The following is a 27,420-nucleotide window of genomic DNA, read 5'->3' on the forward strand; positions in this document are numbered from 1 at the left end:
TCCTACTGGGATTTGGCAGTTTATTTCCATGAGCTGATTGTCAACAGTGGGGGAATTAATGACCACGTTATAAGCAGTGTGCATCTGCACACAAGCACTTATGTTTGGCATGTATAGTGTCACACGTGCAATGAAATTAATTACAGAATTATGTGCAATTATGGTTATAAGTGTAACACATTAAGCAGTCTCTTGCCAACTATTTAATGCACGTACTCTCAGTAAACTCATTTTTTTCAAGGATTCACAACTCTTTTCAAACATATACTTCAATTTAAGCAGTTCCTGGAGTTAAAGTGGTTGACTTGTGATTTATACTCTGCTGATGGGGACATTTTTTTTTTTTATTTTCATGTCCTTTTAAACTGCTTATTGTAAAGATTTCTCCCCATTGCAGTGTTTCTTGTGCCACTTCTTCTTACTCTGTTCCCTCATTTTTTAACTGACTTTCCCTTTGTATTGTCCTGTCATTATACATACCCAGAACAAACAAGGTATGGAACAGTGTCTGCCATTGGTTTGTGTCTTACTGTATTGTGGTTAGGATGGAGTAATTAAGGTGAATAGACCCAGGGTTCCAACACCCCCCAGGGGCAGCCCCAGGTCCTGCAAGAGCAGCTCCGGCCCTGCTGCAGCCCTCACCATGCCACTCACGTCACACTCTCAAAGAGCAGCTGCAATTCCAAGGAGGGTTATTTCATTTGGCACAGAATCTTTTTTAAATGGGTCGCTTCCCAGACTTATGCTGAACAGCAACGAGCAAAATTAACTTGTAGAATTGTGTGTAGAATTATCATGACAAGTGTTCTAGCTGTATCAGCCAGCAACTACATCCCTAAGATGCAATCGTTATTTCATTTTTGTAAGCCCCTTCCCCATTTTCAGATGTCACAGAATGACAGAATTGTAGGGGTTGGAAGGGACCTGCAGAGCTCATCGAATCCAGCTCCCCTGCAAAGCAGGCACTCTACAGCAGGCTGTACAGGTAGGCATCCAGATGGGTCTTGAATATCTCCAGAGAATGAGACTCCACAACTCCCCTGGGCAGCCTGTTCCAGTGCTCCATCACCCTCACTGTGAAGAAGTTCCTTTGTATATTGGTGTGGAACTTCCTGTGCTCCAGTTTGTGGCCATTTCCCCTTGTCCTGTCCACACAGACAAATGAAAAGATGGTGGCCATGTGCCTTTATCTCCCACACTTAAATGCTTATAAACATTAATCAGATCCCCTCTGAGTCTTCTTTTCTCAAGGCTGCACAGACCCAGGTCACCCATTTCCTCATAGGAGAGATGTTCCAGGCCCTTTATCATGTTTGTGGCCCTCAGCTGGACTCTTTCCAGACGATCCCTGTCTGTTTTGTACTGGCAGCCCAGAACTGGATACAGTACTCAAGAACCGGATACAGTACCATATACGTATTTTTTACTTCCATAACTCAACACAACCTTCTGTTTGGGAGACAAACAGCAACCTGTTTGTGATACACACCTGCAGCGTGTATCGGTGCTTTTGACTGAGTGAAAATTCATACATTCAAAATATGATTGCCAAGAATATAAAAGGGATCTTAGGCAGCTTCTCTTCCCAGAGTTTCATCACTGGCTGCTGAGCTCATAGACAGAGCTGTGTTTGACGGGGGCAGTGCCTGAGCACTTCACACAAAGTGGCCAAGGAGCAGTGCTGCATTTCTGCATGGCTGCATTTCTGCATGGCTGCATGGCTGCCTTCAGTGCTGCAGGAGCTGTCAGTGCTGGTTGTCTCCTGGCAGTTGGAGGCATTTGGGCTCCCCAGGAGTAATTTTGCAGAAAGCCTAAGAAAAGAGAAAAAGCAGTGTGTTTTTACAGACAGCCTTCTAGGGAGAACAAAGCGCTTCCCTTGATTTCTGCACATAATTTAGGGATAACTTAATTAGCTTCACTGAAGTCATGCTAATTTACCTTAGGTAAAAGTGATTCTCTTTCTCCTTTTGTGAAAAGGGAACAGTGTAAATTTCCTGATGTTAATTAAGACAGAAGCAGACTATACCTTCATGTATTCAGTGCAAAATAAGCAAGACTAGAACACAGCCCAAACTCCAGATTACAATCACTGGCATGGTCATCGTTTGGCACAGGCATCCGCAGCAGCTGGGATTTCTGCAGCTGGCTGATAGAACAGCATAAGGAGGAACGTGTTACAGAGGTGCTTGAGAACTGCGTGGGTTTCTTTCCATGAAAATATCAGAGATTTGGAAAAGCTTTTTTGAGGGGCAGGTGCTACAGAGAGCCACTGTGCCAGGACCGTGGGGAGCTGCGTGGTGGGGTCACCATAGGACATAGAAGGTTCCAAGTTGGAAGGGACCCACAGGGATCACACAGCACCACCCAGACCTGGTGTCAGAGTGGTGTCCCAACACTCCCTGAGCTCCGGCAGCTCGGGGCTGTGCCTGCTGCCCTGGAAGCTGTGCCATGCCCACCACCCTCTGGGGCACAGCCTTTCCCTCACCCCCACCTGCCCTCCCCTGACACAGCTCCATGTGTTCCCTCAGACCCTGTGGCTGTCAGAGAGCAGAGCTCAGTGCTACCCCTCCACTCCCTGTGAGGAGCTGCAGGGTGCCATGAGGAGCTGTAGGGATGCCATGGGGAGCTTTAGGCTGCCATGGAGCTGCATTCTGACATGAGGAGCTGCTATGAGGGAGTCATAGGGCTGCTTTGAGGGATAACTAAACACAAAGACTACTAATACATTTCTGTTATTGTTTCATCTGAGGACCTCTATAAAACAGTGTAAGAGATTATTCTTTCACACCATTGTCTCAAAGTTTGCTGAGGACACAGATGGACAAGTCCTGGTCAAGGGTTGAGAAATCCTTTGTCTAAATCATAGAATCATAGAATTACCCAGGTTGGAAAAGATCTTGAAGATCAAGTCCAACAGCAGCCTAACAATAGTACCCTAACACTAACAACCCTTTGCTAAATCATATCCCTGAGCACCACATCCAAATGGCTCTTAAACACATCCAGGGATGGCAATTCAACCACCTCCCTGGGGAGCCTATTCCAGTATTTAACAACCTTTCTGTAAAGAAATGTTTCCTAATATCCAACCTAGGGACACATATGGACAAGTCCAGGCAAATCACAGTCAGAGTTGATGAAATATTTTGTCTGAAGATTTGCAGTCCAAGGGCAACGATAGAGAAAGAGATAAGCCACAGCTTAGTGGCTGGGAAGCAGTCTTTTCTCAAGGGAGATGCCATCTCGGGGGTTCTGCACATGGCTCTTACCCAAGTACCCAGGAATGCCACATTGGCAGAAGAAGGATAAAAAAGGGACCAATAAACATGACATCAGGTGCTTCACAACATGATTCCTGCATGCTGATAGACTCTCCTGGGCCTGCTACCTGAAACTTGCCCCTTCCTCTTTGGCCTGCTCTGTCTCTACCTGCTTGCTGCCTAAGGCCGGCCACTCTGCTGCTGCTCTTCCCTGCACTTTTGCCTTGGGGCATTGCAATGGCATGCAACAGAACACTGCTAGGTCTTGGTGGTGACTATCCCTGCTTTATGCAATTTTTGCTTCTTTCCTATATTTCCTATTGCCCACTTTCCCTTCCCCATCACCCTAATTCATAATAGTTGCCAGTCCTCCCCTTCCCCATCTCCCTGATTAAGATTTGTAATAAGCTGGTTGGACCACCATTTGAACTCTTTGTTTCTTAATCTCATGTCAGGTATACATATATCAAAGAACCTCCTCTCCTTCCTATGAATTGGAGCAAGACAAACAGCTGTAATAAATAATGGTTTTCCTTATCAACATGTGTGGGATCGCAACCTTCCTTCCTTGCAATTACCCTAGAATAAAGATTTTCTGCTAACTCCAAGTGGGCCTCAGCGTGAGTTCCTCAGATCTGAACTTTACTTGAGGATAATCAGGGTTGTTTAATTTCTGAGCAGCAGCTTCACTGAGGTAATTGATTTGTTCTTGAAATCGTGGTTTCAGGGAAATGCTCTTTGTAATTTCCTCAGCTGATATTTCATGTTGTGTAAAATTGCAGCTGTCACACTGCTTTGTATCACAATATGGTTTTCAATGGAAACATATCACCAGCTACAAGTGATTGTTGAAGGAAGTTTAAAAAAGGCACAGAGAAAAAGAACCCTGGAACTGTGTATTCTTTGAAAAGCTATAGAAAAATTCATGGCAAAATACACTGAAGTCTATGGACAGCAACTGTACTAATCGCAGTTCATGGAAGTAATATTTTTTTGATGAATAATGTATGCAGAATGAAACTTATTCAGTACAGTTCATCCTTTAAACAATGCCTGCAAAGATATGACAAGCAGCTGGAGAGATCTTTGTGGTGTGTGTTAGCCATGAACACAAACTACCAGTAAGCTATTAGGGAAAGTGCAAATCGTCCTTTACCTTACAAAATCTGTGTATTACAGAAACACACAAAAGGCTTAACTGGAGCTCTGCTAGCCAAGCGATGGTACATATTTTCAACATCTATGCCCTTGTGCATTTTCAAAAACCTCCTAATTTGTAGCACTTAGAGACCAAGGCATGATGGGCAATGGGTGGAGTGAAGCAATGCTGCGTGAATGAGTATTGGCAGCTGGGTGAGAGGTGTAGAATGGGTATTTTATTCCTCTATCCAGTTGCCCTCTGGGATGCCAGGCCCTTGGCAGATGGACATGGAAGGACATAGAAGAGACAGAGGGCACAGCTGAAGTGAGGTACATTTTGAGCAGGCACAAGATGACGCTATTGGCGAGAGGATGGCCAGGCACTCTGCTGGAGACCAAGGAAGCTGTGGGTTCTCCATCCCCAGTCAGAGTCGGAGCTGGACTGGCCCAGGTCTGCAGTGGAAGCAAACCTCCAGGCTGGCCACATCTGAGCAGAGGACTGGAATTGCATTCTTCCAAAATTTGTCTAACATTTTTTTTGTGTGTGATTTGCTGTTCTTAAATATACGTATATATTACACATTTAATTATTGTGTATTTGTATACTTAGAATATATCATAGAATCACAGAACAGTTGTCTGGAGGGACCTTTCAAGATCATGTAATTCCAGCCCCTCCAGAATTGATTGCCATGTGCATACTAAATATGTATACATCAGCTATGTAGTTGCTCGTTTCTCAAAGGACACCATGAGTACTGAACTGAAAATCTATCTGTAAAATGGAAGTATGATTGAAAACCACACCAAGATATTTTGAATCCAGTGATGTTTCTTATAATAGAACTAAAAGAAATCAGGCTTGCATGTCACCCACAATCTAACAAAATGTGTTTCTATCACATAATCTCTAATTCTAGGGTTTGACCAGTTTCATTTTATTATTTCAGCTTCTGCTTTTAGCTGTAATGTTTTAAAACTTCCATTGGAGATCTCTTGGTTTGCTTCATTTCATCTCATTCTATTCCTCAGTTTTAGACAGTGACTATAGCAAAGAATGTTTCTGATTTTCCTGAAAGTCGTCATTTACTCACAGTGATTTCTGACAAATGCTCTGTTGTACAGTTTCTTTTTTATGATGATTGCATGGAATGTGCATATCACCATTATTTCCTTTAAGCCATTTGGATGAAGATTTGCTTGTACATTGACAAAAGCTGTATACCTTGGCTTTCTGAGTTTTGGTTGCATTTATCTTGCTTTATTTTTCCATTTAAGGATTACTCCATGTTTAACCAGCATGGAAATAGCACAGAATTTGGAGGTTTATTAATATCTATAATACAGAGCATTTGTGTCTGTCTCATGCATTGAATAAGATGATAGAAATGGGAAAAGATAAATGACAGGATTTTACAACTGATGTAGCAGCTGTTTTTGTGATGGAAAGCAAAGCCATTTCAGTCACTCTTTAATATGATTGGGCGTAGCAAGGTTATGCACTTGAGGAAGAACTGACAGAGGGAGCACTCTTAATAAGGGACAACTGAATTGTTGTGTACGAAAGAAGTGTGAAGCAGAAAGAGAGCAGTGAGACTGAGCCAGAGGAAAGCCTGGAGCCTGAACCTGTTGAGCGTTAAATCCCCTTCCCAGGAATGTGACTCATTTGTAGCAATCCATGTTCCAAATCAAACCATCAGCAGACACATCTGCCTTAATCAGGGAGTATCTTTTCCAGACATTTTCTGCACTAATGGGACACATTTTCTGTTCATATTTTGATGGACAGAACAGTGCAAAAAACAGTCATCCTAAGTGAATATTTATTGTTGTATCTGCCATTATTAAATGCCAAGCAGACATTATTTTACTGCTAGATTTTTAAAAAGATTCAGAAACACTCTGCAGATTAATGCAATTCAAATATAGGTATTTCAAATGCATAGTGATATTCACAGTAATCAGTATAAAAAAAAAATCAAATCAAGTCAAATCAAATCAAATCAAGCATTACTCCTCCGTTTTCACATACTGAGTTTCCTGGTAAGGCTTACAGCGTCAGGATACGATGAAATTCCTTAAAAGACCAAAATGAACAGCCACTTGTTTAATTGCTGTAGACTTTTATGCCAGGTTAGACCTATATTTGTTTCATCATATGGGAACAGTCCCATTCTATCCCAGACAGCCATTTTATTGTGAACATTGCTCTGCACTGCGAGACCACACCTATGCCAGAGGTACTTGTTTTCTTCCTACACATTAACTAACTTTGGTTGTTGAGCAGCATTGACACCAGAGGCTGTTGGGCTCCTTACCACAAAACCATTCCTCAAGAGAGGCTGAAATACAGTCTTACCCATCACTCTATGATACAGTGCACAGAGGGAGAGAACAAAGAGGGAGACAAAAAACTGAAAAAGAGAGCAAGAAAGAATATCCTCCATGTGATCTTCTGCTTTGTGTTGATTAATAGCATTGCTTGTTCTGCATGACAGTTACTCCCAGTGTGAACTGATAGATCATCCAGGGATCTTACCCAAGCCAGTTACCCATTAACTCATAAACAAAGCATAAATATTAATTAATAATTCTTGGTTTTACAAAGTAAAGGACCCATTAAAATCAGGCAGCATGGAGATTTCATTTAGAAACACCTGCTGTCTCTCTGACTAGGCTCCCATAGGCAAGGTTCAGTGCGACGGCAGTGTCTTTTGAGGGTCGTTGGATGCCTGGGAAGCAGCAGCAGCACTTCTGTACCAAAGTGTTTCCCTTCCCCTATGCATATTTCAAATGAGGTGAACGTGCCCTGTCACTCACCAGCTCCATCAGCTCCTTATCTTAGCAGCTAATCTTGCTACAGGTAGTAAAAAAAATTACTGCAAGCTATTAAGTTTCTACTAAAATGTCAAATTCTGTGGAGTCTTGAAAAGAAAATGAGTGTATAGTCCCATTCCAGCTAGACAGATTGAGTTTGGTGTCCACTATGAACTAAAAGATTTACTCTCCAGATTGGCTAATTCCTTGAGCATTAAATGCCCCAAGAAAGGGAGCAAACATACTATTAATAACTCTAATGGCTAAAAAGCATATTATTTTCAAGTGATTTGTTAATCAGCATGAGTTCTGCCTACAGCTATTGCAATCAGTCATCTTTCTCCAGTAGTAGCTAGTGTCTTAATAAGGAACAACAAGGGATTTGGAGGAGCTAAAATTGTTCAGGCTCGAAGGACGATAACAGAAATTATTAACCAACTTGGATAAAAGCCACCAAACAAGATGGGAATACTATTGGAAGGGCAGATTGTAAAGCCTCATTGGAGACAGATAGAGCCAAAGAATGAGTTTGTGAGAACGTCTGTTCCGAAGCTGCTTCCCTCTGATGAAATTCTCATCCATAGTTTAAAATGGGAAGAGGAATTTTCTTGCATAAGACATCAGTGACTCATGGCTGTGGCTGCAGGAGGGACCTTGGATTTCTGGTTGAGCCTGGGGTGATGAAGCTGAGCCTGGAGTCCCCTGCAGTGCCCTCAGAGCTGCCCGCCAGACCTTGGTTGAGTTCTCAGCTAAGCAAACAAAATGATGATAATTTGTTCCTTAAAAAAAGAAGAAGAAAAAGAAAAGGAAAAAAAGGAAAAGAAAAAAAAAGGAAAAGAATAAAAAGGAAAAAGAAAAGAAAAAGAAAAAGAAAAAGAAAAAGAAAAAGAAAAAGAAAAAGAAAAAGAAAAAGAAAAAGAAAAAGAAAAAGAAAAAGAAAAGGAAAAAGAAAAAGAAAAAGAAAAAGAAGAAGAAAAAGAGAAAGGAAAAGAAAAAGAAAAAGAAAAAGAAAAAGAAAAAGAAAAAGAAAAAGAAAAAGAAAAAGAAAAAGAAAAAGAAAAAGAAAAAAGGAAAAAAAGAAAAAGAAAAAGAAAAAGAAAAAGAAAAAGAAAAAGAAAAAGAAAAAGAAAAAGAAAAAGAAAAAGAAAAAGAAAAAGAAAAAGAAAAAGAAAAAAGGAAAAAAGAAAAAGAAAAAAAAAAGGAAAAGAAAAAAAAGAAAAGGAAAAGAAAAAGGGGGGAAAAAAAAGGAAAAAATAAAGATGGTTCTTTGCTGTTTATGCTTCTTTTTGTCCTTCAAAGCAAAAAATAAAAATAAAAATAAATAAAAAATTTGGGCTTGGCCCCAAAACTCCAGCATCCAGGAAGGGTTGTTATGACAGATGTGGTGAGCACCAGAATATCTGTGGGCAGGGGAAGTGAAACCATTGGAAGAAATTGCCCAGAAGTTGTCTAATTAAACAATTTGTGAAAACATTGTTGTCGTTGCCTCAGACAGCCTGGTTTGTGTGAGTAATTCAACGCTGTGTGAAGGCTGGATGAATGAATCTAATCTGTTTGAAGCTTCTGGCTTTATTGGTAACATTTTATAAATAAAATAGCAATACAGAGGGCTGTAGAATCCCAGTGCTCAGGTGGGATGCACATGATGAGATGCAGGTAATGGACTGTAGAACACCTTCTGGGCAGGCACCCAGCACCCAAAGCACAGGACTGAAGGACACAGCCCAGAACCAACGAGGCCACTTTGCAAAGCACAGATGGGCTTTCTAGGATGTATTTTTTTCTCCTGCACTTTTTAATTACTTCTTAAATCTGGGATCTTTTTAAAGCAAGTCAGGAACATTGAATTACCATTTTAGGTTTTTTGTTTGTTTGTTTGTTTGTTCATTTGTTTGTTTAGAATTATTAAACTGTTTTTATTACATTTTCAGACTTTCTATGGAATAATAAAAATTAAAAAGCTTAGATTGAGAAACAACTCTACAACATTTATTAGATGACTGGCATCTATGAACATAAGATTTCTTCATGAAATTTTGTTAATGAACCCACAACAAGCAGGGGAGCATTTTGGTGCCCTGATGTACACAGGTGGTTTCCCAGCAGGTGGCCAGCACTGGCATTCCTGCAGTAATTGATTAGCTCAGGTGTACAAGTACAGCACTGATTGATTACCTATTAAATAACACTCCATTGCATTTCTTTCAATTATACAACACAGGATAGCTGTTGCCAGCCAAGAATTCCATGATATCAGACATATTGATGACTTATAATTGTTTATTTGCATTTGGAGCTGAGGACTTGGAGCAAACCTCTGTGAATGGCCACGAGGAGCACGTCTGTATCACACAGACAGTGTGCTGGGCTGGAGGACGAGGGCTTGGATGGGTCACTGGGCTTTGTGACAAAGTACTGTGAACAAAGGGGACAGTCCTCCTGAGCAGGGCTGAGCACAGGATCCTGCCCTGGGCTCCAGGTGGAGACACAGCAGCTCAGGACAGGCTCTGAGGAGGTGGTTCCAGCTGGGGAGGCCCTGCACTGCACACCCACCTGTTGATTTAATGCAGCTGAAAGCTGGCACTGCGCCTTGCATTGCTCGTGCAGTTTTAAACACACACAACTCCCAGATACTGGAATTTTACAAGGCCACATGCACATGTAAAGCAATCCTCTTGCTATTCTGAGGCAAAGGGAAGCTCTGTTCTAAAAATCTAACAGCTCTTTATGGCCATGCCTCTCATCTGATTGCTTTGCATCATTTCTGTGATCTCACTTCAGGATGCATTTTGGTTGGCTGTTTGTGAGAGCTTTTGTTAGTGGTGCTATTCTGGGACTGCATCCAACTTGCTCCTCATCAAGACCTCTGAGAGAAGTTTCCACATGAACCAAAGCCCTTAGAAGTCAGAAGTTTGAAGAGGAGATGCTGCAGCCAGTGAGCGGTGGGACATCCAGGGTCAGAACTATCATTACAGGTACAACAACAACTCCACTGCTGTTCCTACAGCCTAGACATGGCTGGGGGGGGGGGGGGGAGAGAAGGGTGGGGAAAGGGGGATCACACATTCTAGCAGCCCCACTATCTGTACCAGGTTGGCAGAGGCTTGAACCCCCTGAGCAGTGCTGGGTCTGCTGGCCTCTGACACACTCCTATCCAGGGCTGACCTCCAGAACAATTCGGCATGAACAGGGGCACCCAGAGCATCAGCAACATAACGAGAGGAGGGGTTGTTCTACACATGCTTCTTTTTCTGAAGAAATCTTTTCGCCATCATCTCCCAGTGTGCTTTTTTTTTCCCCGCAAAGCTGTGATCAAAGTCTTCAAACATATGGCTCCATGGAAAGGCAAGGATTTCCACAAGCTCCTGGACTCATCCTACCGCTCCAGACATCAGCTTCTTGGGCAGTCATACACATGGCTGGGATCCTTTGGGCTGTTTCTACAGAAGGTTGCAGCACTACATTACAGAGCCGAACCACTGCCTTAGGAAAACTATTCAGCAGAAGCAGCTAACTAGTGATAGGATGAGAAGTAATGGCTTCAAAGGTGTGCCAGAGGAAGATTTAACAGCCCTACAAAGTCCATCCTCCTGAAGATAAGAACAGGGGAGAGACCTGAAGAACATTCAGAGCCATACCAGGACTGCATGGTGCAGTGCAGCACAGTCAGGGCGCTCAGCATGGCCACAGTCATTGGGCAATTCCCAGCCCCAGCACCAAGGACTCAGGCTGTGCTGGTGCTACAGAGTCATGAGAGAAGCACTGCAACAGTGGGAGCTCTGCACAGGAGCTGTGCTGAGGGGTGGGCTGTAGGAATGCAGGAGTCATGAAGCCTCAACATGTGTTGGTAGCCATGGCAGGGGGGGATTTGATTCTGCCAGAAGCATCATAGCAGGGTACAGCTCAGGTATGAGGAGACAACAAGGTGTGTGCTGCAGAAGACCGCAAGAGTAAGAATTCATGAGTAGCCATAGTTATACATCTTGCTGAACAGATTCATTTCCCAATTTTAAAATGGCATTTGTTTTGTCATGTTTCTCATCACCATTAGTGCATAATGGGACACTGTGCATCAGTTTAAATGAATTCATAATGTGTGCTGTAGCAAGTCTATTGAATAGGAGATAAATAGGTGATTATTCTGACTCTGCTCTGATGAATGGGATCACTTATGGAGTTATGTGCTACTTCCACAACCTTTTATGGAGAGAGATACCATAAATCAGAGCAGACTGGGTGACCCATTAGATGCCATAGCCAAAAAAGAGGAGGACTGACTACAAGAAGTAAACCAGAAAGGACTGACAATGCTAGATGCCAGCTAGCACAGATCAAAGAAGACTGATGAAATGTGAAGACATAATGTGGAGACTTGGGTGACCAGGACCCTCTTAAGGGAGTAATGTAAGGATGCAATGAGAAAAGGAAAGAAATGAAGGACTTGAGACTGGTACAAGGCAAGCTTTAGGAGAGTCATGGGCACATTCACAGGAAGGTGCATCCTTCCAGCATTTCCCTCTGGGCTTGAGGGAAATGAAATTAATGGTGGGGAAAGGAAGGGAAAGAGCAGGGAGATGCCGTAATATGTATGTTCACTTTTACACAAAGGTAGAAGAAATGAATTAGTGAGAATTTAGCAATGATATCTAGAAAGTTAGAAGGTAAATGATGTGAAGTGGCTACAGATGTATGATTATTTCCTGAGGACATCAGCTGAATGGATGATGGATATTGTTGCCCAACATTTAAAGAGGGGATGCAGGCTGTAAGAAACACAGAAATGGCTATGCTTTGGACAGATGATCAGGAACAAGGGAGAATGGACCTGAGGTCCTGGAATCAGAGATGAGAACAGATATCTTGGGTGGAAGGAACACAACAGACAAGGTATAACATCCAGGACACAGTCTGACCTGCTAGCATTAAGAGAAAATGGCATGAGTAGGAGGAGGTGCTGGGCATAAAGTGTGTGATTTGTACAATAGAGGATAATAGTTCTGAGAAAAGCACTTCACAGGGAGCATGTCACATTGCAAGGCATCACAGGAGACAGGTAAAGCTGTCATTCAACTACTTACAAAGGCTGACAAAGATAAAGAAAAATTTTCCAAAGTACCCTCTGAAAGCAAAATAAAACTCAATTTCAGACAGCTTAACGATATTTCATCACATTTTTGTGGACACTGAAGCATGATCAGAACTAAAATTCAACTTGGTTAAGAAGTGAGAAGAGAGATGGGAGTTCCTAGGAAGAGCCCGGCTGATTCATCTGCACTTTGATGCTGGAAGGAGAGCTGATACTAATGTGCAATGAGTAGTTTTGGGACAGTCTCTGGAGATACAGAAAGATCGGCTGAACTTTGGTGGCAAGGACATGCCCCAGGGAACCACCATGTGCCAAGGGAGAGGGGACTCAGATCAGGGGATGAGGTCACTTCCCACTTGGAGAGATTTGTTTCTCATTTGAAATATTGTAATAAAAACTCTGAAGTTTTTGCTGTGCTGTAAGAGAGATCCTTCTCATATTGGCAATTGTGACATTGTGGGAAACTTCTAGAACAGACTGGGAACAGGTGGTCTAAATAGCAGTGCGGGCTGGCCACAGGATATGTAGCATAGTCTCTGGTGCAAGAAGTAGCAGTGACTTTAGTTTGGCAAATAGCATGGGTGGCATGGAAAGCCTGAAACCACAGAAAAATGCTGAATCATTAATAGTAACTATGAATGACTGGAATGAGTGTATATAAGGGAGAACTCATACATATATTTTAAGAAAACATAAGCATTACTGTACAGGCCTTACTAACAATGAAGTTTGGTTGTATAATGCTGAAATTTTATGTTTGACTAAGAGATTCCCACAGGAATGAAAGTAGAGAAGGGTTACGGCTGCAGTCAGTGACTGTCTGGACTTAATGAGCCAGAAGATATGAACAGAAGAGCTTCTGCGTCAACACGATGAGCCACTGGTCAGACTCAGTATGGACCACATTTGAGTCCCAAAGGCACTGAGCAGTGTACATTCCTCCAGTGTCACAGGCTGGGCAAACTGCTCAGATGTTTTCCTTCTGGATGAATGTCAGTTTTCCAGCTGCAGGGTATATCCCATACTCAGAGAGTCAGCCTGGTATTGTCCCCCATAGCACTTCTGACCAGAGCTTCTGTCCTTCCCAAACACTGCTCTAAATACATGTCTGGCTCCTGACCCACAGAGCAAGTGGATCGCAGTCAGACTGCAGTGATATGCCCCCACCTGGAGATGAGCAGGATCTCATGGTCACAGCAGGAAATACCCCAGACTGCCAGCACCCTGACAGGCAGAAAAGATGTTCAGGCAGAGACAGACAGTCAATGAAGTAGTCCCTCAGAGACTGAATACATGTCCCAGGTGTAAGGGATACTACAAGAGGACCATGAGAGATTGCTTGACAAGTTGGCAGTGCGGTGCTGCCTGAGATGGAGCTCACATCTCCTTACTGAAGGAGTGACAGATACGGTTAAAAAGAGTTGGAAGATGCACATTGCACTGTGTCCTAGGGTCCTAGCAGCAAAGACTGCCCTTATTTCTGTTGTCAAATACACATGCTCCCCCAAGGGCAGCTGGTATCTTACATATGCCAAGCACTCAAAAATGCCGCTCTGTCACCGTGTCATGGTCTGGTCTCATAGAGAAGTTTATTAGAGTGCCTCTCTATTCTTCAAAGAATAACTCTGTATCATTTACAGAAGGCTTAGGAATGCCATGTGTAATGTGTGCTTTAAGTATTTGTTTGTTCTTACTTGAGCGTGGCTTTTGATGTAGGTCTACCCATTACATAAAAGCCAGTAAGCTAGAAAAGGATGAAAGAAAATGAAATGGTCTGTATCATATCATTCTGTATAGTATTTGTGTATACTGAATATTTCATTTATTCTGTAATCTGCAGATAGTTTGAAATTGAAAAGCCAGGCTATTGCAATGGCAGCCCTTTTGTTCTTGGAATGAGTTTGGCTTACTCAAGCAAAGCAAGTGAGCACCTGATTAAAGGCAATATCTATCTTTAAGGAAAAAGGCTGTCATTCTGTTGAGCTATTGAGCAACTCCCAAATTTATTTAGCACTGTACATGACAGGAGCATGAATGGACTTCTTCCTGTGAGATGCAGTCACATCCATGGCAAAGTCAAGTCCCCACTGTCCTGTCACTGGAGGGGAGCCCAGGAGCAGTGAGGGCTCTGGGGCATGTGCAGACACAGCACTTGGGATGTGAGCACACAGAGCAATGCCCAGAGTCCATGGGGTAGGAGAACCATACTTAGGACACAGGTTCAGGGAAAACCCGAAGTGATGTGCCAGAAGAAATACCACATGGGTAGATGAGTGGGATGTGCAGCCTCAGAGCAGTAATCCTCGGGGCTGGAAATGAGAGGATCTGGATAGGAAATGTCCCATCCCTGGAGACAGCCCTGGGAAACCTGATCTAGCTGTGGATTTCCTCATTCACTGCAGGGGGGGTTGAACTAGATGGCCTTCAGAAATCCTTTCCAACTCTAAGGATTCTATGATTCCAAAAAGGAGAACCAAGTCACAGAAAACAACCCAGTGCATGGGATACTGGCTGAGCAGGACCATAGGCAACCCAGTGCCCTCAAAGTCTATGGTGGTAAGAAACTCTTTACTCACTGCAATATTCCTGGAAATCTGGTGTTGTTCCTAAAATGCAAAGAATGGCTGAGATTTCCTGGAATGAGAGAAGAGAGTGAATGTCTGGAGAACAAGTGGTGCTTCCCTCCTCCCATATATATACATATGTAAATAGCTTGTGACCCTGAGAAAGGCAATTCACAAGGAAAAGTGAAGAAGATACATAAAAACCTTTTAATCTTAGCAGGAAAAGATGCATTATGGAGAATGAACAAAAGTGTTCTTTCCATAGCAAGAGCTTCTATTTTATTTACTTACTTCGGTTTAAACAATAACTTGTTGCTTTCTTATTTTGAGACAAGATGTAGAATTCAGAACTATGATGATCAGAAACGTGGTTAATATTCAGCACAAAAGTGCAGAAGGCTGATTTTTTTCACTGAGAGAACTTCACACACCCCAGCACTTCACGGGAGGCTGGTAACCCTGCAGACAGTCCCACAGCCAGAGTAGCACCGCCCCTCATCTGCTGGGAGGGGCACTTCAAGTTCTGAATGCTGAGGTACAAGTAACCAAAGAGCACAAGGAAGAGGAACAATCCCCACCTTCTGGAATTCGCACCCAGCAGGGGGCCAAGGCACTCTAGGACTCCTCTCTCCACTCATTGCTTCCTTGGCAGCTGGAGAAGAGAAGGAGAGTCACAAGGAGCCACGTGAAAGCACTGCAGCATCTCTCCAGACTGCATTCATCAAATCCCACAAGCTGAACCTAGCTCTCTTCTATAGCGTGAACTGTGTGCTCAAGAGCAATGCTCTATGCAGGCAGGATGCAGAGGCAGGTAGTCAAGTAGAAAAAGATGGACTGTACAGGATTAGCACAAAAGACACCAAGCTGAGTGGTACGGTTGACATGGAGGAAGGAAGGGATGCCATTTGGAGGGACCTTGACAGACTTGAAAGGTGGGCCCGGGTGAACCTAATGAGGTTCAACACGGCAAAGTGCAACGTTTTGCACTAGGGCCAGAAGAACCCCAGGCACCTGTACAGGCTGGGAGGAGTGGTCCTTGAGAGCAGCTCGGCAGAGAAGGACCTGGGGGTCCTGATGGACAAGAGACTCAACATGAGCCAGCAGTGCGCTCTGGCAGCTTGGAAAGCAAATGGTATCCTGGGCTCCATCAGGAGAAGGGTGGTCAGCAGGGATAGGGAGGTGATTATCTCTCTCTACTCTGCTCATGTGAGGCCCCATCTGGAGTACTGTGTCCAGGTGTGGAGCCCTCAGTACAAGAAAGACAGGGAGATTTTGGAAAGGGTCCAGAGGAGGGCCACGAAGATGATCAGGGGGCTGGAGCACCTCCCCTATGAGGACAGGCTGAGGGAGTTGGGTTTGTTCAGCCTGGAGAAGAGAAGGCTGCGGGGTGACCTCATTGCAGCCTTTCAATACCTGAAGGGAACCTGTAACCAGGAGGGGAGTAAACTCTTTGAAAGGACCACTAATAGCAGGACAAGGGAAAATGGTTTTAAGTTGAAAAAGAGGGAAGATTCAGGTTGGATGTTAGGGGGAAGTTCTTTACTAGGAGAGTGGTGAGGTCCTGGAACAGGCTGCCCAGGGAGGTTGTTGATGCCCCGTCCCTGGAGGTGTTCAAGGCCAGCTTGGACGGGGTCCTGGGCAACCTGATCTAGTAAATGTGGAAGTTTGGTGGCCCTGCCAGGCAGGGGGGTTGGAGCTTCATGAACCTTGAGGTCCCTTCCAACCCGGGTCATTCCGTGATTCTGTGAAAAGAGACTGAGTTGGGGTATCTGAGATCCTCATGAGAACCAGCAGTCAGATCTGGCACACCCAGACCAGTCTGGTTACAAGAGAGGGGAAGAGGCCAGAGAAGTCCCATTTTTAATCTCACAGGTTTTATAGGATTTTAGGCAATATCCATGAGATTTTATTGAGCAGAAAGAATTTTTATATTTCTGATTGCAACAGTTTCTGAGATCATTCTGCTCAAATCTCATCAGACCTCTGTATTCAGAAGTTCATCTGCTTGCAGAAAGTGATCAGACTTCAGCAAAGTGAGAGTACAAATGGGAGGAAACAAACATGTCAGCTAATGGACAATGGAGCCAGGAGTCTTAGCAGTAATCAAAGAAAAGCACTGTGACATACCCCTCTCAATATTATAGATCAGCTTTTACTGAACTCAGCAGAGCTGTCTCAAGCTTTAACTCCAATGATATCTGCAGAGCTATCACTACTTTCAGTGTACCTTTCAGTGAAGGTGAAATAACGTCCACAAAGAAAGTGTAACTCCAAAGCGAAAGGCTGAGCAGACACTTCATACAGAAGCACAGCTCCTGGCCCATGCACTACTCACTGCTTGGTCCCACTGGGTGCAGGACTCACCTGCAGGCCAGACCTAACACATCTGGCAAGCACGGTTCATCAGACTGCTAATGGAAAGCAAAGCTGCCCATTACATGCTCTCTGATGTGCTGCAGATACAGAAAAATGAACATATAAAATAAGATCACTATCAACTAATTTCCCATTGGTGTTTTTTGTTTTTTTTTGTTTGTTTTTGTTTGTTTGTTTGTTTTTTAAATAGAGAAAACTCTCTGGAGAAGGGAGAAAGAATGTTTAAATATTGATTTAATACAGAGAATGGTCTGATGGTAATACATTTTCAGAAACACTCTTAATGGAAGGCTCCATCACAGTCATACACTGCTTCTAACAAATGCTTGGGCAGAGTGTTTCTCTCATTCCTGAGGTATAAGCACACAGAACAAAGCAGAAATTTTTCTCTAACTCCATAGTTATACTATGTTCCATGGGCTGCATCTGGCCTGTGGATTGTTGTTCCTGATCTATATGTTATTTTACCTCACTTTATATTATCTTGCTCCTGTTTCTTTAAGATATTCCATATTTTAAAATGTCATGTTTGTGTCCTTTAGATTTGGCATAAGAAGCAGCTGGAACTGGGCTATCTCCTCTAGCTGAAGTAGGGCTCATTTAACACAACATATTTCACTTCTTCCCATATGCTGCACACCCACAGCATTACACAGCTATTTTTCCTCCAAGAGAAAGCACACCCAACTCACAGCCTCCACACCTGTTTTAGCTCCTGTATCCAGACTAATCAAAAGAGGCTCCACAGAAGATAAGAGAGCAGTCAGACATCCTCTGTTTACTGATTTACACATCACACAGCCTAGCCTTGTGAAAGCAATGTTGAAGAAATGTAATCGGTTTATTTGCACTGTGACAGCCGCGTAAACCACAGAAAGGAATGTGACAAATGAAGCCATCAGCTGTGCTGTGCAGGGAGTGAATACATTACACTTCCAATTACCAAAGTAGATAATACATTCCTTAAATAGGCTGGCACTGAAGCCCAGAGCCATTGTCATGGCACCACTGAGCATCCCTAGCAAGGCACTGGGTGAGAGCACTTCCCCTGAGGACAGGCCCCAGATGAGGCAGGAGGTGATGGCCAATCTGGGCTCATGAGGTGCTATCAGGGATGGGGCTGACACCACACATAGGGGTGGCAGGAGAACAGGGGCTACACAGTGCATATCACTGCTGGAGCAGTTGGGGTTGCTGTATGGAGAAGTCCTGGATCCAATGATCCTGACATCAGAGATACTCTTGTGGCATTTAAACTGATAGGACCCATATGCAAAGCGATTCAGGCAGCTTTTGCTCATTAAGGGATACAGTGTGGTACACAGCAGCCCTGAAAAATCTCTGCTTCTGTCTAGCAAACACTAAGGGCCTCTGAGCCACTAATCTGACTGTAAAGTTAAGAAGTTAAAGCATAGTGCCACTTAACCTTGCTGTGAGGAGACTGCATGCCTTCATGCATCTCAGCAGCTATGCTCCTTGGTGCTCTGTCAGTGAACCCCATGGCTATGCAGTGCAATGGGCACTATGTGCTTGGGGCTGCATGGACACTGCACCCACCCGTCTGAAGTAAGAACCCTGACCTCCTAGTAGCCACCCCATGCCCCCATCTCTCCAGCTCCTGAATTCTTCTTCACACTGCACTGTGTTCCTCCAGCTGGGACCCACAGCTCAGAAACTGGACAAGAAATGTCAGAGCCATGTGGATTAAAAGGCACCTCAGGAAATTCCCCCGCTTTGTACAGGCCAGCAAAAGTTCTGCTGCCACCGAAGTTGTCATTGGCTGTGGGGGGTGGAGGAGGGGGGAAGGCTGGGCAGTGTTTCTAGAGGCACACAGCATACTTGTGCTGCTCACAGCAAAGAGGACCTTAGAGAGACTGAAGCTGTGCAGCCTCTTAGCTTCTCGTTTCATAACCCATTAACTTTACACTGTCCAGACTGCCTGATCCAGATGAAAGGTCTCTGATTATCTTTCCAGGTAAATTAATGCCTGACATATTTTGTTATTAGGCTTTGAAAGGCCTAATAAATAAATTTACTAGACAATTTCTTCATTCAGTATTGCAGTTTAAACCAACAGACAACAGCAGAGAAATGGTTCATTGAAGCTAACTGCCAAATAGCTGGTATCATGATGCAAATCAACCCTGAACAGTGCCCAGCAACACTTCTGGTCCACCTCACAGCACACAAATACAACTCCTGCACACTGCCTTCTTTGTGCACAGGCTGCTGCAGTCTCCATTCAGCTGAGCAAAGGCTCAGAGTTTCTGTCCTCCCCCTTTCAGTACAGTTATCCCTCACTGGGGGCACAGAGCACGTACAGTCCAGTGGTCCAGTGGAGAGGCCACAGCCCCCAGAAGTGTGAGGAAGGGACTGGGCTGCACCACAGCAGAGGTGGGTGCTGTGCTGGGAATCATCTTTTCTAAGCTGATATTGCAAATGGACCACTGAGATGATCCCTCATACATCAAAGCCTGAATTCCCATTAGCTGTTGAAAACTATTTAAAAATTACTCTCAAAATACTTCTCCTTAGTTCAAAAGTAGACAAGGCAGATATTAGAGATGTCAGAGAAGACACTTCTTTATTCCCAGTGGAAATGTTATTTGTACCTTCTAAACACCAGAGCTATTACAATAAACAATTCCATGCAAATAGGAGATATTTATGAGCAAAGAGGCACTCATGGGAATGAAATTATGAACACAGGTTCTTATTCTTAAAATAGTCCCTATTTTATGCAGATTAAAATTCTCCCTTGAACTATTCCCGTCCCTGTTCCCACCCCAGCACAGGTCAGGAGGAGTCAGCCCCAGGCCATGCCACCCAGCCCCTGCCTGGCACAGCTGGGCTCCTACCAGCCGGATCACCAGCTGCTCCAGGCTGCAACCAAACCTGCTGCCTCTGGTGTGCCTGTCATGCTTATCACTGGTTAACAGGCCAAGAGAAGCTGCTGAACCAATGTTCTTGGCCTGTCTCACAGCAATCTCATGCAAGTCTCAAGTAGTAGTAGCCATAAATGATTAATTTTCAGCAACATGAGACAGGACTCCATCTGCATTGCTCTATACCATGGCCGTTACTATATTCTGTTCTACAAGATTTAGTATTAGCCTCATGCATCTGTGAGAAAGATTAAACAAACAAACAAAAAAATAAAAATAATTAAAATATCAACCAACACAAATGACCATGTCTAACTGAGAAGCAATGATTTTGAAGGAAATGAGTTTTAAGATACCACTGAAAGTTGCTAACAAATCTGAACCCTTACAAATACATCATCAAAATGCATCAGGAAGAGATACTTCTACTCAACAATTCTATTTGATTGTTTTGAATTTGGTTCTAGGAAGGCTGTTTTTTTGTTGTTGTTGTTGTTTGTTTTTTTGAGGGAGAAACAGAAAGAGAGAGGAATACTTAAACAAAATATCTTGATAATCCATGAGCTTATGTTTGGAAGAAAAAAAGGGTACTTTGAAAGAGTGACCTTACAGCAAATTTGCCAGTAACAGTGGTATTTCCCAGGCAACCAGCACTGCACGTGCCCTCAGCTCTGCCCTGGGCAACAACTGGCACAAGCAGGTCAGGACCTGGGCAGCAGACATCCACACTGCCATCAGGCTCCCACCTGAGGGTAGCCTTCCATCCCTCCAAGATGGTTTTTACTTGGGCACCTGCATCTTCACTGTAGAACATGTGCTCAGCTTTGAAGTCTATGGAAGGGGGTGACTTTTTCTGCAACATAGCCATAGCCTAAAAATGAGCATAATATAATAACCACATGAACTTTGTTCTTTAATACCTTTGGTGTTCTCAAAAATCATGCTATTCACAAATAAAAGCACAGTTGACAACATCAAATTACCAAAAGGGAATGAGCTCTGAACATAAACAGAAGCTGGGGGACACAAATACATCTTGATACCTAAGGACATTTTGTACAGACAGAACAGCTACATTCCTGGGACGGGGACATGAAATTAAATGACTTTATGTAGTCAACTACAACTCTGTATTCACAGACAGGGAACAACTGGACATTGCATTTCACCATGCTGGAGTGGACAAGCTGTTCTCCCACACCGTATACTCAGACCTTTCTACTACCACAGTGTTGCTCATCATTCTCTTCCCTGCTTGCCTTGCTGCCCCAGCACCTTGCTGTCTTGGAGATGTGTAAGAAACATTCCTTGGAGACAGTAACTACAAGACAGACAGAGCTCTCCAGTTAAACCTTCAACTTGACAGCTTTTCCCACTGGAAAGATCATTTTGTAGGTCCTTTCCAACCTTGTGATTCTATAAGTCTATGAAAGGGCACAGTGGGAATAGCACAGTATCTCCTGGGCTCAAAGGACCCTTTTAACTCCCAGAGCCCCTGCAAAAGGCTTGGGAGTGTCTGTCACACTGCATCCTTATGGTTGTTCTCCCACAGCAAAGAGGTGGCTTGGTTGATGATAGCACTGTTGGATTAAAGCTCACTGGCCTTTGGTCACTTACACTGCACCTGGTACTGAGCTGGTGTTCAGAAGGGCCACCCACAGTCCCCATTTCTGCCAAGTGGTTTTCCCCATTTATCTGAGCTTGAACTCCTGTATCCATAAAACAGGATTAAAACAGACCTATGCTGTTGTGCACAGAAATCCATAAAGAAACAATGCTGGTTACTGGAAAGACACAAATGCTCTCAAGTATGTGTGCAAAACAGTAGTAAATATTTTAATAAGGTATTAATGGTTGACTTAAAAGGCACTATGCTAATCTACAAAGAGCAAGACTGATGTGTCTACTTTCAACACAGGATTCTACACTCCTAATGGTCCTGTAATTTTCAGCTAAAGCCTGTTTCTGGAGGATTATCAATTGTCTCTCATAGGCATTACTTATAGAAAATTCTCAGGAACACTGTGCATATTTTAGCAGAGCCTGAATTATACAGAGAACATGCCTTATTTTCGTATCTATAGGAATAACTGGCTTCTGTGTCATTGTGTGCATAGGTTTTAAATTGTGGATCATCACATCAGTATCCTCCATGAACCTTAAATGCTTGTAAACATTCTACTTAGTAATGAATCTACATTTAATATAAATGTTTTTTTTCCTGAAGTTTATTCTAGGAAGAAAAGAACAGAAATTCTCATAATAAAAAATAAATTGTAGGTAAATCATATTCTTAAACTTCATATACTATTATATTTCATAACTTAAATTCTACAAATCTTGTATTAATTAAGCAAATTTTAAGAAAATGAGATCAAAGCAGAGAGTACACAAAGCCAAGCATTTGTAGTTATAGCCTATGAAAGTCTAACAGTTCTCTCCTTATTTCCTTAAGGTAGTAAAGAGAACCATAAAACCACTGGTTGGAAGGGCTACCAGCCTGTTCAGTTGCTCACACTATGTTATGAACTCTCAGAAAGGCCTGATAAGGCATTGCTCGGGCAGACGATCTGCCCAGAACCAGACGATCTATATTAAAATACACGGCCTAACGCCATTGGCACCGTCTGGGAACCCCGGCTCTCTCCCAGCGGTGAACCGAGCCCAGCCCTGAGCCCGGCACAGAGCGACGGAATTTTCTTCTCCTTTGCAAGAAGCTCCGGAGCTGCTGCGCTCCACGAGTGCCATCTGCTGGCACTGCTGCGCATTGCCCGGGCGGCCCCGGCTCGGCTCAAGGGCAAATTGTTGTGAACTCCCTCGGATAGACAGCTATGTTAGCTGGATAATCACAGCTGCGATGCCACCAAGAGGCATTTTGCCATCCAGCTGTAATTCTGTTATTCAAAAGGTAACTGTCAAATCACTGAAATCACATCCAGTTTAATTTAAACCAACTCTCTACTGCCCCCACCCTTTATCTGCAGAAGAAATCAATTTAGAAGGCTAGAGGAAACCTAGAAAAGTATCTCATCGCTTTAGTTATGCCAAGAAACTAAAACCTGTTTTGGTAGTCTCTGTTTCACAGACTTCCAAGAGTATTGTGGAATATTACTGCCTTGGAATGGAAAGATTTACAACCAGAAAGCCTACGAGTTATTACAAAAACAACACATTAGTTAGAGGATTTACTGTTGCAATTAGGCTCTCAGATGTGCGACATTCGGGCAAAACAAACAAACAAACCAAAACAGAAGGAAGTGCAATTGCCATACATACAGACAGCCAGAACAACAAGAATACGTTTTCTTTAACAGAAGAAGAATTGCTGTAGAAGGTAAGTAAAATAGTGAAAGAGAATGGCTACGCTCATGTCAGTAGATTTGAACAAATTATACTGGATATGGCTCAATGAATTTGTTAGCGCATTTCTGTATGGAACATCTGAAAAAAGGTGTATCCAAATCCAGAATTATCTTTAAAATGCTAGCTAGCAAACAGCAAAACTATTGCATTTATCTTACTGAAAACACAGATGCAGCACAAGTCAGCATTACACTGTACACAATCAGGAGGTGCTACATTTGATTTTCAGCTTTCCCCTGGAAATGAACCCACAGATTTGCAGAGAATGACACACTCATAACATCAGGCACTATCCCAATCACCTCATCCAAGTATAACTCAAAACAAGGCCTGACTTGATGTCCTCCGAGTTCATATAGAAACGCACTGCTTCAGTAGTATATTCATAGACTGTAGTCCATGATCCCCCACCCCCCTTCCACACATAAAAGACAGAATACCTTCTAAGATTAATGTAACCAATTAATTGCTGATAGGAACCTCCTCCTTTACCCAGCTGCCTCTGAGAGCATCTGTATTTGAAACACCATGCCAGAACAACTTCATCTCACTTTATAGTGAACCTGTTCTGAGGAACAGATGGTACATAGAGGATGTGCTGCACTGCACCCACAAAAATCCACTGCCTGCAAGCACAGCAGATTAATGGCCTTTCACAAATTATTAGTACATCCCCATTTTTCAGGTGTCAGATAGATGTTGCCTGAAATGTTATTGCTAGTACTCTAGAAATCCAACATCTACTCTATTTTCTTTCTTGTTATTTCTGGCAAAATATGTAATTTATGTCTTCCAAGCCATCTAAACTGCAATGTATTGACAGCCAGACAAACAAATGTGCTGGAAAGCAGATGCAAACAGACACATTCTTAATATATCTATAGTTAGGAAGAAAGAGGTGAAGTAAAGCCAACTGTTGCACAAGATACACTTTGGATTTAGTTCAGAGAAAGCTATGAGGAAGTTTTAATGTCACTTTCTTCATTAACTATAATCTGGTCCACCTGAGGAGAAATGTGGAAGTCAACAAAAGCTAAGGTAAGAGCTTGCTCCTTCAGTCTTCCTGGCTCTGAATGAAAAGAAGAAGAACATACCAAGAAATCTTGCAGAGGAAAAAATAATCAGCTGGGATTTCAGTGAGAATTCCCAAGTGTACCTCAAGTTCAGGTTTCTGGGCATTACTTACACTGAACACTGTGCAGTCAGATGTACAGTTGGAATAAGGCAAGAATAGTTATGTATGATTAGAATAATACAAGAACAGTAATGTACAGTTGGAATAACACAAGAACAGTTGTAAATAAATAATCAGATGGGATCTATGGGAAAAACTCATCAACTCTGAGGCCTTCAGACAAGATGGAAAAGGTTGAGTCTTGCCACAACGGAGCGATCTCCATAAAGAGATGCTGCCTTAGTGGTCAGCCCTTAAATGAAATCTAGGAGAGATCTCTGTCCTTTTCCTCAAAGGCAATACCAGCTGATCAATAACTGTTCCACACTTTGGACAGCCAGAGCTAATGATATTGTATATAGCTATATAGTATCAACCTTCTATTTCTATCCAGTTATAATCTTATGCGCACTTATTAAAATTAAATTGAATGCAATCACTTACAACTCCTGACCTGAATTATCTCTGCTTCACGTCAGACCTCTTCAGCACAGCACTAGGGATTAACTAGCATTGTAGAAGCACAGTATGGGCAAGGAGTCCAGGACATTGAGAGTGTAGCCTCCCTGACTGCTTGGTGTCCCACTACAGTGCTGTGACCTTCCTGACAGCATGAAGAAATTCTGGAACAAGAGAATAGCTTCACTGCATTAGTAATAGTCATTACACTCCTTTTTCCTCATATATTTCCCTCCTAGCCTTTAGAAATCTACAGGAATATTTTCAGAGCATCAAGCCTAAATTCATACTTGCAAAATCCATCCACATTTCTCCTGTAATTACAGCACACAGAGCAGTGCTGACAACCTGAAGTCTTTTGAGGCTCCTGTCCCATTGATCTGGACACTAACAGGGGAAAGCTACTGTGGACGTTAGTGGATTCACAGCTGTATACCCAAATTTTCCTGTGCTCAAACTCATTTCTTTGTTTGGGAAGCTGAAAAGGAATTGAAGAGCATCAGTTAAATATTTCATGTTGTGCTGGAATGTATAATTCATGATCAAATCCTTGAGAAAGAAACAGATAAGATGGAGCTGCAAAAGCTTTAAATGAAGTATTTTCTTTTTGTAGTAAACTGACTGCTGAAAAAGTGCTTTTCTTCTTTTCTATTGGTATTATAATGAGAATTAAAAACGTCATAGAAGTAAGAAATGCACTAAATGGATTTGAACAGTTATTCACTTATACATTTTGTTGATTGATGCAATTAATGTTTTATACATGCTTTTCCAAAGGTACCCTGTTGTACTGAGTTCCTCCACATATCACTACCTCCCATAGGAATGGGATGCATTGGCCTCAACGTTTAAACAACCCCATGTGTTGTTCATTTATTGTAGTAAGCTCGAGGAGTCACAGGGGCTATTTAGCAGTGCTTTTGGAACACAGCTTTTGGAACTGGTTCACTCCGTTAAAGCTGATGTGGTGGTTTCCAAAATCTGAACTTTCCTCCCCTTCTCCAGCTGGACACCCCTATCTCCCTCAGCCTCTCCTGATAGCAGAGTTGCTCTAACTTCTGTATCTTCTTGGTGGCCCTGCAGTGGACTCTGCAGCAGCTCTGTGTCTCTCTTGTACTGGGGAGTAGAAGACATAAGCAGACTACTTCAGATATGGCCTCACCAGTGTGGAGTAGAGGGGAAGGAGCTCTTCCCTCCTGCTTGCTTGAGCACTGAACTTAACAAAAACACTGGGATATGAACATTTCTTGTTTTCTGGTTGTTGGGCTTTTGGGGTCTGTTGTTGTTTATTTGGCTGGTTGGCTTGGAAAGTTCAATACCATTATACATGCGCTGGTAGGATCTCATCTGATAAACTGCATATAGTTTGGATTACACATATTCAATATAGACTAATTCAGATTGCCATCTTTTCTTGGCTCAATAACAACCAAGATCATAGAACCATAGAATGATCACAGAATCATAGAGTGGCCTGAGTAGGAAAGGACCTCAAAGAGTATCTAGTTTTAAACCCCCTGTCAAGGGGCCACCAACCACCAGACCAGGCTGCCCAGATCCACATCACACTGGAGAATCATTCGGTTTCCAGATTATTTTAAGGAAAAGATTTTAATCCATCGTATTTTCTGAAAACTAAGAATTGATCCTGCTCAAGGAAACAGAAGAGAAAAACATCACCCACAGGCTGCAGATATTTACCTCGACTTCTCTACATGCCATCCCCAGTGTGCTTTTCAACTCACCTTGCACAGTGACCCTGGCTTTTGTTATGGAGTCCTCTGTCTCACAGGGGTACTCCCCACTGTCCTTGGCAGTAGAGTCATGGATGATCAGAATGGCCCCAGTTCCCTCCTGCTGCAAGTCGTACTTCTGGCTTTTACTGATTGCTTTGCCATCCTTGTACCACCTGATATTCAAATCCGGTTTTGACAGCTCACAGCTCAGGCTGATGTCCTGCCCTGCTGCTGCTGTCTTATCCTCCAGCTGTTTTGAAACCTCAGTAGGTTTTCCTGGAAGAAAACATTGCTTTTTGAGTAACATACACTTAGGGTAGGATGCCTCTCTCAAAATACATGCATCTACATGCTGGAGATAAGTTAGAGAGGCACTTGCAACAGACGCCATCCTACAGCCAGCAGTAATCTGCAAAGTACAGACAATAGAATTCCAGGCAGCATTTATTCTCTCTTAAATCTACCCAATTGAGGATGATGAACCATGTCTGAAAACTGCCTCTCTCTTCTCTCCACTCATCACACTGGGAGCCTCGGATGATGCTCTCAGATGCACATGC

At 43.0% G+C, this 27,420-nt stretch overlaps 1 protein-coding gene across 1 annotated transcript; it reads right to left on the reverse strand.

Annotated features, from left to right (window-relative positions):
• Positions 1-27,167, reverse strand: LOC146758560 (myosin-binding protein C, slow-type-like). The gene is made up of 2 exons (XM_085514875.1): positions 26,870-27,167; positions 1-1,811 (listed from the first exon to the last, which is right to left on the reverse strand). Exons 1-2 carry the CDS (start codon positions 27,165-27,167, stop codon positions 1,597-1,599), a joined length of 513 nt encoding a protein of 170 aa, XP_085371001.1. The 3' UTR covers positions 1-1,596.
• Positions 27,168-27,420: the final 253 nt, after the last annotated feature.

Source organism: Coturnix japonica, chromosome 13, assembly GCF_054131305.1.
Source record: "Coturnix japonica strain WE chromosome 13, WE-NBRP24, whole genome shotgun sequence".
Taxonomy (NCBI): domain Eukaryota; kingdom Metazoa; phylum Chordata; class Aves; order Galliformes; family Phasianidae; genus Coturnix; species Coturnix japonica.

What these genes read in the sequence shown, in the direction of transcription:
- LOC146758560 (XM_085514875.1), bottom strand. Translation starts at nt 27,167, where the DNA reads ATGTTACTCAAAAAGCAATGTTTTCTTCCAGGAAAACCTACTGAGGTT. An exon ending in AGCCAGGGTCACTGTGCAAG is followed by an intron (nt 1,812 to 26,869) that starts GTGAGTTGAAAA and finishes CTCTTTTCTTAG; the next exon opens with GCTTTCTGCAAAATTACTCC.